The 13404-nt window shown below is 38.4% G+C and overlaps 1 protein-coding gene across 11 annotated transcripts in view; it reads left to right on the forward strand.

Annotated features, from left to right (window-relative positions):
• Positions 1–13404, forward strand: part of PLD1 (phospholipase D1) — a 231114-nt gene that overhangs the window by 105784 nt on the left and 111926 nt on the right. For all 11 annotated transcript variants that reach the window (XM_035278534.3, XM_078353837.1, XM_035278538.3 and 8 more), the window contains 3 exons: positions 1708–1860; positions 5236–5385; positions 6095–6178. In XM_035278534.3, the coding sequence (XP_035134425.2) occupies positions 1708–1860; positions 5236–5385; positions 6095–6178 (387 nt within the window). The remainder of the gene's footprint in view (positions 1–1707; positions 1861–5235; positions 5386–6094; positions 6179–13404) is intronic.

A 13404-nucleotide genomic window follows, 5' to 3' on the forward strand; every position in this document is an offset into this window, starting at 1 on the left:
TTCCCATTCTTGCAGGATGATGCAGGCTGCACCAGACCCCTTCTTCAGCAGACATTGTGCAGGGCCCACCTGGACAGTTGTATCTGCAGCTTAGCCCTCAGGGCGTGTTTTGTAGCCTTTGTCCGTAGTGGTTAAGCCAATGAGCTTGTGTTCTCAGGAGCGTCTCTCAGATTTGTTTTCTAATGCCAATGGTGGGAGCTTGTTCCATCTGGATATGGGTCACCCCCACACTGTTTTCTGTGGTGTAGAGGTCTGACCAGAGCTGGGGCTGGTGCCATTCAGGTATTTTTTACGTCTAGGCAGCAAAGTCTGGGATATTTGACATTCTCCTCACATACAAAGCTCTACGAGTTGTGGTTCACAAAGCCTGTGGTACCTTCTCAGTCAACAGTGCTCCGAGCCTGGGCCCTTTTCTCTGTGCCGTAATTTGCATCAAAAGCCAAGCTGAGAGGAAAGATTGCAACTAAAGAACTTTGACAGATAGGTGATGCGTCTGCTCTCTGTTAGCCTTAACCACATTTTATCAACAGGCAGCTACAGGCCTGGACTCATAATTTAGCCCCATCAGGATCACTGACTTACCCTTTGATATCATAGCCTTGGTATTTGTATTGAGGACTGTTATGAGAACTCTTATAAAATGTATAATTTCTGTATTTGCTTTGAAAATTGTTATCGGGAATATTATTCATCATGTTGTTCAGTTGTTTTATGTTAGGTCCCAAATGAGAAACTTTGTTTGGAATTTGGTTTAGGAGGAAATGTACTTATTTCTTTAATTTATTCATTTGACAAGAAAAACCAGGAAGCTTCTACCCAATGTGAGTGTGTCATCTCTGTAATTATATTTACCTTTTTAGTTAGTTATTTTAGGTATTTACTTTCTGTGACCTTGACGTTTTTCCTTTTTTAACCATACCACATATGTTCTTTGCTGTAAGTTATCCTAAATCCACCCTGCACCCTTTTATTAGGAAGAATATAGCTTATGTATTAAAAAACAAATACATGAAATGAAACTATGTGGAAATCAATGTCGGTTAGTCTACATTAAATTCCAAGTTATAAAGCCATTAAAACATAATGCGATCCCAATTTCAGTAAAGATTTATTATAGATATATTTTAAATACTGAGTTCCCATGCTATATTTGCAGTATTACCGAGTTTATATTCAGATGTTCCAACCTTACTATTCCATAATGTGGAAGTGCTTAGAGTGCTTTACTTGGTCTGATATCCGCTATTAAATAGCCCATTTTGTTGGTTCCCAGTTTTCAAATGATTCAGTTGATCACTCTGCAATTGCAGGCAAATAGGAATACATGTTGTTATATGTAGCCTGATAAAGTTACCATTTGCATTCACTGAATGGATCCCATCTCCTCTGTCTTGTGCTTTCCACCACACATCCTGCAAGTGCTACCTGCCAATATTGGGGACATTCCTTCAGGTTTTGCCATTTATGTTTAAAGAGCTAATGAATGACTGTGAATTACTTGGTACGCTACTTCTGAGAAAAACGTAATAGAAAGGATTGGTTGTTTTTTTTTGTTTCATGGTGATAAAAAAAATAAGTCTCCTATGTAGAAAATGTAATTATGTTTCCAGTCTGCCAGAGTGATTACTTAAGACTTGTCATAATAATTAGTTCTTCTCGTTTCAGTTATTCAGTACAACTTTACAAGTACTTATTACCTTCTTACAGATGGTTAATAGTGAAAGATTCCTTTTTACTGTATATGAAACCAGACAGCGGTGCCATTGCCTTCGTCCTGCTGGTAGACAAAGAATTCAAAATTAAGGTGGGGAAGAAGGAGACAGAAACAAAATATGGACTCCGAATTGATAATCTTTCAAGGTACAAATTTCAAATATTTAAAAAAGATTTCTACAAAAATATCTTAAAAACAATCTTTTCCTCAACCTTAAGTAAAAAAGGAGTTTAAAAAGTGGTAGAAAATTGTAATTTAGAGCTCATCCTCAATCAATAGTAATGAAACCACTTTTGTTCTTGTATATATTTTAAAGAATATCCTACCTGTAATAGAGTCAGAATAAACAATCCCATATGTAGATGTTTGCCTATGTTAACAGTTTACTCTTCAATTTGCCAGTATACTAAACAGATAGAGCGATAGTTCACATTTTAAAAATAAATTAAAACTTTATAAATCAATATTCTTTAATTAACAAAATGCCAAAAGAGGGATTTGATTTATACAAATTCTGTGACACACACATTTTAAGAAAGATATCTTCTTTTTCTTTGAGACAGGGTGTCACTCTGTCTCCCAAGCTGTAGTGCAGTGGTGCAGTCTTGGCTTAATGCCTTAATGACTTTCCATCTCCCAGGTTCAAGCAATTCTCTCACCTCAGCCTCCTGAGTAGGTGGGGCTACAGGTGCCCACCACCACGCCTGGCTAAATTTTGTATTTTTCAGTAGAGACGAGGTTTCATCATGTTTGCCAGGCTGGTCTCAAACTCCTGACCTCAAGTGATCTGCCCACCTCGGCCTTCCAAAGTGCTGGGATTACAGGCCTGAGCTGCCACGCCCAACCAAGAAAGATATCTTGAAAGGACACTCATGTACACTTAATATAGATTTCATTTAGTGAGTACATGCGTATGTGATCTTTCTGGAAGCCTGTAGTTATACCAAGTATGTGTGTCTTTATACCTATAGATCCATTTGTCTCTGTATAGCTCACCATCATGTATATGAATATATATGCATTTCTTTCTGTACACAGTTAATGAAATAGCTACATATTCCCTTACTGATTAACATGTGTGTGTGTGTGTGTGTGTGTGTGTGTGTGTGTGTGAAAAGATGCTGAACTTCCTGATGATATTCTGTGAGAAAGGAACATTTGAGATTGTTAATGGAAATATAATGTGCCGCCAGTACACCTTCCTCCTGCATTCCTGTTTAACAGTGAGCCACAGACGTCTGGCCACAATTCTCTGGTTCCTCACTTTACTGGCCGCTTCACCTGCATTTACCACCCTTGCTTACTTGTATGTCATTGCCGAATGAGGCCATTCACATCCAGGTCTCGTTACTTTCCTTCCTGGTGTAAGATCCCCACATCATTTTATCAGATAAGACCAAATTCCCCCACTCAGTAGACGGGCATGTATTTCCCTGCCTTTATTTGAAATTCCTCCCTAATACGCCTTGCAGGTTCTATGGAGGCAGCATTTTTTCCTTGCTTCTTTCCCTTTGCTTTTCTTATGCCCATGTTTGGAATAGTTCTTCCCCCCCACCCCGCCTTGATTCTGACTCACATCCTGTCGTAATGTCTTATCTTGTCTCTTCCATAAAGTCTTCCCATAACTGGTTTTCACATGCATTTTAGCTCAATTGGAGTAGTGCTTGCAGGATGGGTCAAGTCCAGGCACCTTCTGTGCCCTCTTGTCTCCATCCTTAGAAACCCCTGTCTCCTTCACCACATGTGATGGGGATGCTTCACTCCTCTCAGCTCCAGCATGCCTCTCTTCCCGTCTCCACAGCCTGGCAGCATCGGCCTCTCTCTGATGGCTTAATGACTTTCGGACAAAAGCCAGCATCTACCACTGACATATCGAGGAAAGCAGTTTGGACATGCCTAATCTTTATAAATGATTATTTCAGAATCTGTGAACACAGCCCCTTCTCTGCTTCTCATCAGCATCATTGCATTTCCTCGAAAAAGCAACCTCCCTCCTCACTCATAGTCTTCTTACATTGGTGTGGTGGTAGATTTCTGCCTACGTGGCAGGAATACAGCTGGCTGCAACACTCTGTTTTCCTTCGAACTTCAAATTTGGGTAACTTATTTTTCCCTCTTGGAAAAGTTAGAATTCTGACACTTGGCATTTAAAAAAAAACTTTCTGTAATCCACTCTAATATTTTTTTTAACATTTATAAATCTGTAAGAGTTTAGGATCGTTTAGTTATTAGTGACAGAAAAATCTAATGCAAACTGGCTTACCCCAAAGAGAACTAAACAGCCATGTTGAGCAGGACTGATTTCCTTGTAGTAGCAAGATGGCCACCTCCCACACCCACACCAAATTCTGCGGAGCAGGAGAGTCCCTTCCTGGCATTCCCGAGCAAGTCTTCACGTTTGCTTAGGAATGGCTGAAAGGACACTCATGTATGTTTGTTACAGGAGTGGATGAACAAATGTATGTTGAGTGTCCTTTTTTTCTGGTATCAATGTTTACTTGATTATTATTGCAAAAGAACAGTTTTCCTATGATTAGTGAAGTAGGAAATTCACAATATATTTAAGAGTCTGAATTTAGTTGCGTGCTGACCGGGGGTTCAAGCTCCTGCCAGACTGAATTCATGCATAAATTCCTATCCTAAAGCTACATGAATGAGTAGAATTGGCTCACACACTCATGCCAGAACCACCTTCTGGGACCGGGGGATGCAATATGCCATTTTGCTTAGCTTTGGTGAAGAGAAAGGATGATGTTTCCAGAAGCTGAGGGAATGATACCAGGCAGCACAAAGGGAAGTGTCCTCTAGAGCAGGGGTCCTCACCCACCTTGGGGTATCAGTCCAAGGCCTGTTAGGAACTGGGCCGCACAGCAGGAGGTGAGCAGTGGGCAAGGGAGCATTACCACCTGAGTTCCACCTCCTGTTAGATCAGCCATGGCATTAGATTCTCACAGGAGCTTGAACCCAATAGTGGATTGCACATGTGAGGGATCTCGGTTGCACGCTTCTCATGAGAATCAGATCACCTGCTCATGACCTGAGGTGGAACAGTTTCATCTCAAAACTACTCCCCATCATCCGTGGAAACATTTCCTTCCACAAGCCTGTCCCTGGCACCAAAAAAATTGGGGACTGCTGCTCTAGAGGAGCCAATAGCTCTCTAACTAATGCTTAAAAGCAGAGCCTCGCTTTACCCCTCTTTCTCCGTCCTCCTCCTGCGCTAGCACACAGCTCCAGCTCTGTGGTAAGTACCTTTCTGCATGTTTGCGTGAGTGAATGAATAAGTAACCTGAACGTTTATTTTTGTTATATTGAATATATTTTTAGAAAGTAACCTTCCTCCTCACTCATAGTCTTATCTTGGTGTGGTGGTAGAAATGCACCCAAAAAATGTTAAAATGCCTGCTTTTTTGATGTTCTTTGCCTAAAACTTTCAGTTTATGTTTGGTATACTACCAAATAAAAGCATGAGATAGAACACAGAGTGACCATTCTTTTCTACATTTGGCTTTTCTTTAAAGGACACTTATTTTAAAATGCAACAGCTATAGGCATGCTAGATGGTGGGGAGGGGCTATAGAAGAATTCATCCAGAAACATGGCACCAACTTTCTCAAAGATCATCGATTTGGGTCGTATGCTGCTATCCAAGAGAACACTTCAGCTAAATGGTAAGTTTTTATTGCCCTAATGCTGTTAAGGCAGTCATACATACATAGCGCCTTATATTACGCTGGCCTAATTCACCTGGAATCAATTTTCAAAACTGTGAAAGATTACACATTATACCTAACTAGGGCTTCTCTTTTTGTGATAGTTATGGCACTACCTGGTCATAGATTAGTTTTTCAGTCGTTGCTTTTAAGATTTTTCACAGTGAGCTTAGCTTTAGATTTTGAAGTTTGAATTTTAAAGCTAACTCCACACTTTTCTTTAAGGATGCAAATGGAAGATTTGTTTAAGTCATTAGCCCTAATTTAGGAAAAAGCATTTACTTGCTAGATACTTCTTTTAAATAAAGTCGCACTTAGCATGTTTTTCTACCATTGAATTGGAAGCTAGTTTGCTTTCAGTCTCAGGAGGAAAAGTGTATGTAACTCAACAGGATAGAAGAATTCATCTGGCACCTTAGAATGATGAGGCTCAATAAATTCGTTGTTCTCTAAGCAGAGAACAATCAGGCTGTTTACTACTTACTGCCCTTCCTAGGCATCAGGGAAGTTGGTATTTTCAATTCCTCGTTTTCCAGTTACATAAACTCAATTACATAAAGAGTGTTATGCGGACCCTCTAGGCAGTGGCTACCATGTTTTGCTTTACCGTAAGATATGTTTCTTTTCTTTTTTGACACCAAAAAGGAACCATAAACTTGTCTTTCAGGTATGTTAATGCCAAAGGCTATTTTGAAGATGTGGCAAATGCAATGGAAGAGGCAAATGAAGAGATTTTTATCACAGATTGGTGGTTAGTATTTGTCCCTGGGAAGTTTTTCCAGATGTCTCCGTGTTTGGAAATGGACCGTGGTATATACAGTGCTGCTCAAGAATTACACATGATGAAAATCAGCAGTATCTGTGGATGCTTTGGCCAGAGTCTCAACCAATGAACTAAGCCTTCAGTGAAAGGCCTTTTCAAAACCCTTGGCCTCAACCATATTCTTAAAATACTTAGTTTGAACAATTTGGTTTTGTATTCGCATTTAGGAGCAGACTTCCAAGTATTCATTTCAGTAAAGTTTATGCTGTAATATAGGTACAGTTATAGAGGTAATGGTGTCTTCGGGTGTCTTTTTCTAATTTTGGTATGTCTATCATGAGGTCTAGTGAATATACTTCTTCTAAAGTGTCCCTTTGATGTTGAAATAGTTCCACTTGCCTGTGACTGTAAAGATATCCTCTATAATGACCAGGCCTGGTCAGCTGTTCTAGAGATATATCAGGTTTCAACTTCGTGACCATCTTAAAAAATGTCCATACGAGTCACTATGCTTATTCAAGTCACCAGAAGCCTCACATCTGAAACTCATTTAGTTCTTGGGAAATTTGCTCCCGGAGTTGGTGTAGGCATTTTAGTCTGACTTCAGTTCCAATCATTCATCTTCCTGGAAAGTTAAAACCCATTACACTTGCCAACACTGGCTATGATGGAAATGGAAATGTCTAAAATGTGTTTTCCTTCTAGGAACTTATTAATCGTTTCCTGAATGTGTCTTATTTTACTCTATCCAGTTTCCTTCCAAAAGGTACCTTATATGAACTGTTACTATATCATCATTATTTATTCCCTTCAAATTCTAGGTTTTGTGGGCAGTGTCAATATCTAATTCAAGAATGGGGACACATCTTTTGCTTCAGTTGTCTGGAAATCTACAATTCTAAGGCATGCTTTCTTACCCTTGGCCCTGGTGACACCTTGGGCCAGATAATTCTTTGCTGTACGGGGCTGTCATATGTGTAGGAGGTTTAGCAGCATCTGCTGGGTACCAGTAGCAAGTTCCCAGTTGTGACAACCAAAATGTCTTCTTACTTTGCTCGATATTCCCTGGTTGGAGTTGGGGGAGGATGCAGGATCCCTGTTGGTTGGGAATCACTGATCGGGTAGGTAGACAGGGTGTATGGTGACCAGCGTGCTCATGCTGGTGGCGGAGCTTAGTTCTGGTCTTCCTATTCTTGCCAAACTTTATCCTTTCAGTCAGTTACCAGGAAGAAGAAAATGTTTCATACTTAGGAGTTGTGCCGTTGAATATTTTATAAACACTTGTGATAACAAATTTGTGCCAGTGAGTACTATATATATTCTTCTAAAAATATATTTCTGAAAGTTTGGTGAAGATGTGAAAGCGACTAGAAATAGTTTTTCTATTGAGTCCATATTTTCATACTTTATGTCTCAACACCAGTTTTTTTTTTTTTTAACGTTTTTTTTTTTTGAGACGGAGTTTCGCTCTCGTTACCCAGGCTGGAGTGCAATGGCACGATCTCGGCTCACTGCAACCTCCGCCTCCTGGGTTCAGGCAATTCTCCTGCCTCAGCCTCCTGAGTAGCTGGGATTACAGGCACGCACCACCATGCCCAGCTAATTTTTTGTATTTTTAGTAGAGACGGGGTTTCACCATGTTGACCAGGATGGTCTCGATCTCTTGACCTCGTGATCCACCCGCCTCGGCCTCCCAAAGTGCTGGGATTACAGGCGTGAGCCACCGTGCCCAGCCCCCCTTTTTTTTAACTTTTAAATTCAGGGTTACAATTGCCGGTTTGTTAAACATGTAAACTTGTGTTACAGGGCTTTGTTGTACAGATTATTTCATCACCCAGGTATTAAGCCCAGTACCTACCAGTTATTTTTCCTGATCCTCTTCCCTCTACCCTCTGAAAGGCTCTAGCATGTGTTCTGCGTGTCCATATGTTCTCATCATGTAGCTCCCACTTATAAGTGAGAACATGTGGTATATGGTTTTCTGTTCCTGTGTTAGTTTGCTAGGGCTAATGGCCTCCAGCTCCATCCATGCGCTGCAAAGGTCATGATCGCATTCTTTTTTATGGCTGCATGGTATTCTGTGATGTATATGTGACACATTTTCTTATCCAGTCTATCACTGATGGTCATTTAGGTTGATTCAACTAAACATATAAGGAATGGAACCCTGAATGTTTTCCACTCTACTTTCAGCAAGAGAATGAATCAAGAGTTATTTTGCATATGACTGCACTAGGATACCATTTTATTACAATGCACCATTAGAAATAAAAGCTTCACAGTAATTTCCCTCAAACAAGTAAAGAAAATTCTTGTTATGCAAGCATATTGCAAAAAGGAGTAGTCAGAAACTTAGCCAAACTCTAGTATGCATAGATCGGAGAGAGTGGGATTGTCTACCACAGTCTCTGTACAGTCTGTATGGTAAATATGACAAAAATAGGATTAATAAAACGGAAGAACACAAAAGAAAAACAGTGAACAGAGATTTTTAAAAGAGGACATTTGTAGAGGGTAGAGAAATAAAAGAGACAAAGGTTGGGCTGGAAACAAAGGTTGTAAAGAAAATAAATGAGCATTGCATTACTGACTGGTTCACAAAGACTATTCTAGGTAAGAGAATACATGTTGTAAATGTATTTAAGTTGGTTTTCCATGCAACTTTTTAAAAGTTTGTTTTAATATTGTTGGTGTTTTTCAAATGATGGGTTGAGCTTCTTTAGTAATTGTTTATTAAAATAATTTAGTAGGTTGTGACCAGCATTTTTTTTTTTTTTTTTAAAAGAATGGCATAGGATCGGAAAGGGAAGGGAAAAGAAAAGAAAGGACAGTGCAGTGTAAGTGGTAATAAGGGATACTAAATTTGGAAACTTTTATTTCAGTTGTAGATAGATAGAAATTTTATTTCAGTTGTAGATAGATAGATGGATGATAGACAGATTGATAGATTGATAGTTTCAGTTGTAGATAGATAAATGGATGATAGATAGACAGATGGATAGATTGATGATAGACCAGATATTGGTTTGGGTATATAATGTGTTTCTTTCTGCAGCTTATAGTCCAAAAGTTTAAAAGTTTGAAAGTCACTGACTTTCACAAATGGTTAGCAAACTTTTCCTGTAAAGAACCAGAGAGTAAATATCTTTGCAGGCTTTTCATATCATGTATGGTCTCTGAAGGATATTGTTTTTTACAACTCTTTAAAAATATAAAAACCATTCTTACCTCGCAGGCCATACTAAAACAGTCTGTGGGCAGCATTTGGCTTGTGAGCTCTAGTTTATTGACACCTATCTTAGAAGATAGATTTAATTTACCACATTTTATCAATGCTGAGAGCTAAATGTAGTGTTTTCAAAAGTTGTACCGTTTTACATTTTCACCAGCAATGCATGAGAGTTACAATTCTTCCACGTAATTGCCAGCACTTGCTGTTGTCCATCTTTATTTCAAAGGGTATACAGTAGTGTTTTATTATGATTTTAGTTTGTATCAGCAGTATCATTTCATGTTTAGCAAATTTTCATGTGATATGTGGACATTTGTGTAACTGTTCAAATCTTTGCCCTTTTTTGAGAGGGGGTTTTGTCTGTTACATTACTCTACATCCTAGTTAAAGTAGTTGTTCCATTTCATTCTGGCCTCCATGATTTCTGTTGAGAAATTTGCAGTCACTTGAATACATTGTTCCCCTGTAAGTGTGTGTTGCTTTTCCTCGGAGTGGGTTCAATATTTTCCCTGTCTTTAGTTTTCAGCAGTTTGGCTATGATGTTTGGGGCTCTCTGAGCTTCTGAATCTGTAGTTTTATATCTTTTGCCAAATTTAAGAAATTGTTAGCCATTATTTCTTTACACATTTTTTCTGAACTTTCCTCTTTCTCTTCTCCTTCTGAATCTCCAGTGACACAAATAGTGTCTTACTTATTTGCCTTGAGATTCCATGACATGGAATCTTTCTTTCCTCCATGACAGGGTCCCCAACCCCCAAGCCAAACCAGTCCCCAGGCTGTTAGGAACCAGGCCACACAACAGGAGGTGAGCCAGTGGTTGTGGGGGATTTAGCAAGTATTATCATTCCTGCCTGAGCTCCGCCTCTTGTCAGAGCAGCCATGGCATTAGATTCTCAAAGGAAGGAACATGAACCCTATTGCAAACTGTGCATGTGAGGGATCCATGTTGCTCGCTTCTCATTCTTAGATGAGAATCTAACTAGTGCCTGATGGTCTATCTGAAGTGTAACAGTTTCATCCAGAAATTATCCTTCCCCCAACTTTCTGCCCATGGAAACATTGTCTTCCATGAAACTGGTTTCTGGTGCCAGAAAGGTTGGGGACTGCTGCTCTGTGATCTCCATTCTGGTATTGAGCCTATCCTGCCAGATGTGGGGGATCTATTGTTTGGTTTTGTTTTTCTAGTGTTTTTGGTAATTGTATTTTTCACCTTGAAAATTTGCATGTGGTTCTTCTTTATATCTTTTTCTATGAGACATTTTTGTCTTTCCATTCATTTTCAGAGTGTTCACCCTTACTTAGAGCATTTCAATAATATCTGACAAAGCCTTAAGCAGATAATTTCGATATCCCTGTCATCTTGGTATTGACATCTGTTGACTCCCTTTTCCAGACAAGATAACTTTTTTTACCCCCTAGTTGTGTGCCTGGTACTTTTATTGTATTCTAGAAAAATTTAATATTAAGTTGTAAGACTCTGAGTCTTGTTTGAATCCTGTGGATAATGTTGGTATTTTTGTGTTAGCAGGCAATTTACCAATTTCAGCTCAGGCTTAAAGTTTCGAGCAGCCTTTCATGAGTGTCGTTTTAATGTGGGTTTTGTTGTTAATGCCTTTGCAGTTCTATTCAGATCTGTCCCATATGTGTGCCACCTAGTGGCCAGCCTGGGACTTGGATGGTGGTCTGTTCCCAGTTCGGTTCTCGGCCTCTTTGGTGTGATGTTTAGGATGAAATCCATGCATAGGCAGCTTGGGAGTAAGCCAGGAAATCAGAAACAACTGTACGGAGCTGCTTTTCTGAACTCCTCTCCCTTGTTTTTAGTTTCCCTTGGCTTCCCTTTTTAGTCTTCTAGCCTGAAAGGTGGGTTTTTATTTATAGTGCTCTGCTATGTGCTTTCTCTGATGGTACCCATGTCCAGAGCCAAGCCAGGCGTAATTACATCACCATTGGAGAGGAAATTTCCTCTCACTCAGAGGTTTTAGTACGTTTGGACTCTCTGCTGTGGTCCTGTCAATACCAGTGGTCCTTTTCTTTCTCCTCAAGCCTGCACTAGAGGATTTTTGAAGTTCTGTCTGTGCCAATCCCCGTCTCCAAGTTTTCCTGCCAAGTCAAGGAATCAAAGGGGAAAAAGGTGGTTAACTTATCACTGGTTAAGTGATGCTTCAAATTCTGTCCTTCTTTTTCCGTATTGAGGTTTCCATTTATTTAGCTCTTATATAATTTTTCTCAGCAATGTTTTGTATTTTTCTATATATAGGTCTTACACATATTTTGTTAATTTTTTCACTGAGTACTTTATGTTTTTTGATATTATTGCAAATGGTATTTTAAAATTCATTTTCCAATTGCTGGCATACAGAACTAGAGATACAACTGATTTTTAATTTTTGTGTATTGACCTTATATCTTGTGACCTGGCTAAATTCATTTAGTGGTGCCAGTAACTTTTCTGTAGATTGTTTTGGATTTTCCTGTAGATGATTATCTGATCTATGAATAAAGACAGTTTTAATTCTGTTCTCATCTGTATGCTTTATATTTTATTTTCTTGCCTTGCTGCATTGGCTAGTATCACCATAAAATGTTGAATGAAAGTGGTGAGAAGGAGCCTTTATGCCTTGTTTCTAATCTTAAGAGGAAAGCATGCAGTTTTGTTATCATTATGTATGATGTTAGACATAGTTTTTTATAGGTACCCTTTATTACACTGAGGAAGTTTTTTTCTATTTCTAATTTATTGTTAATGGATATTGAATTTCATCATTTCTTCTGCATTTGTTGAAATAATAATATTTTTCTCCTTTTTGTTGTTACTGTGGTGAATTATATTGATTTCCAACTTTTAAACCAACCTTGTATCTTAGGATAATCCCACTTGATTGTGATCTAGTATTATTTTATAAGTTGCTGTGTTTTTGGTAAATATTTTTACTTCTGTGATCATAAGGGATGTTCTTTAGTTTTCTTTTCTTGCACTGTCTTTGTTTGGTTTTAGTATCAGGATAATGCTGACCTCATTAAATAAGATGTAAGTGTTTCCTCCTTTGTTTACTGAAAGAATTTAGGTTGTACTAACATAATTTCTTTCTTAAATATTTGATAACATTCAATTATTTAATAAATTCTGTAAATATTTAATAAATTCTGTAAAGTTGGCAGAGTCTGTAGTTTTCCTTGTGGGAAAGTTTTAATTACAAATTCAGTTTTTCAATAGCTATAAAATCAGTTTCAATTTTTAAAAATTTTCCTTTTGAAAATATTTTATTCAAGGAATTTGCTGATTTTATCTAAAATACCACAAATAATGGCATAAAGTTATTTTTAATAGTTATTACTTATTTAATATAATTTTAATGTCCCTAGACCCTATAGTGATTTCCTGTCTTTCATTCTTTTTTTTGGAGACAGGGTCTTGCTCTGTTGCCCAGACTAAAGTGCACTGATACTCTCGACTCACTGCAGCTTCAACCTTCTAGGCTAAAGCAGTCCTCCTACCTCAGCCCCCTGAGCAGCTGGAACTACAGACATGAGCCACCATGCCTGGCTAATTAAAAAAAAATTTCTTTTGTAGAGACAGAGTCTTGCTCTGTTGCCCAGGGTGGTCTCAAATTCCTGGGCTTAAGTGATCCTCCCACTTTATCCTCCCAAAGTGCTGGGATTATAGGTGTGAGCCCATTCTTTCAATCATTTATTTTTTATTTTTTTAGCCTTCGTAGAAGTTCACAAATTTTACTGATATTTCAAGGAGCCAACATCTAGTTTCATTTAATTTTCTCTGTGGTTTTTTCAGTTTTATATTTCATCAAGTTCCACTCATTTGTTTTGCCCCCATCTTCTTTTACTCGGGTTTAATATCTATTTTTTCTGTCTTTTAAAAGTGGAAGGTCTGATCATTAATTTAAAAATTTTTTTAATTTTTGTCTTTCTCATGTAAGCATTTAAAGTCATTAAGTCTTCTAAGTGGTACACTTACTTAGAGGTA

The sequence above is a fragment of the Callithrix jacchus genome, chromosome 17 (genome assembly GCF_049354715.1).
Source record: "Callithrix jacchus isolate 240 chromosome 17, calJac240_pri, whole genome shotgun sequence".
NCBI lineage: Eukaryota > Metazoa > Chordata > Mammalia > Primates > Cebidae > Callithrix > Callithrix jacchus.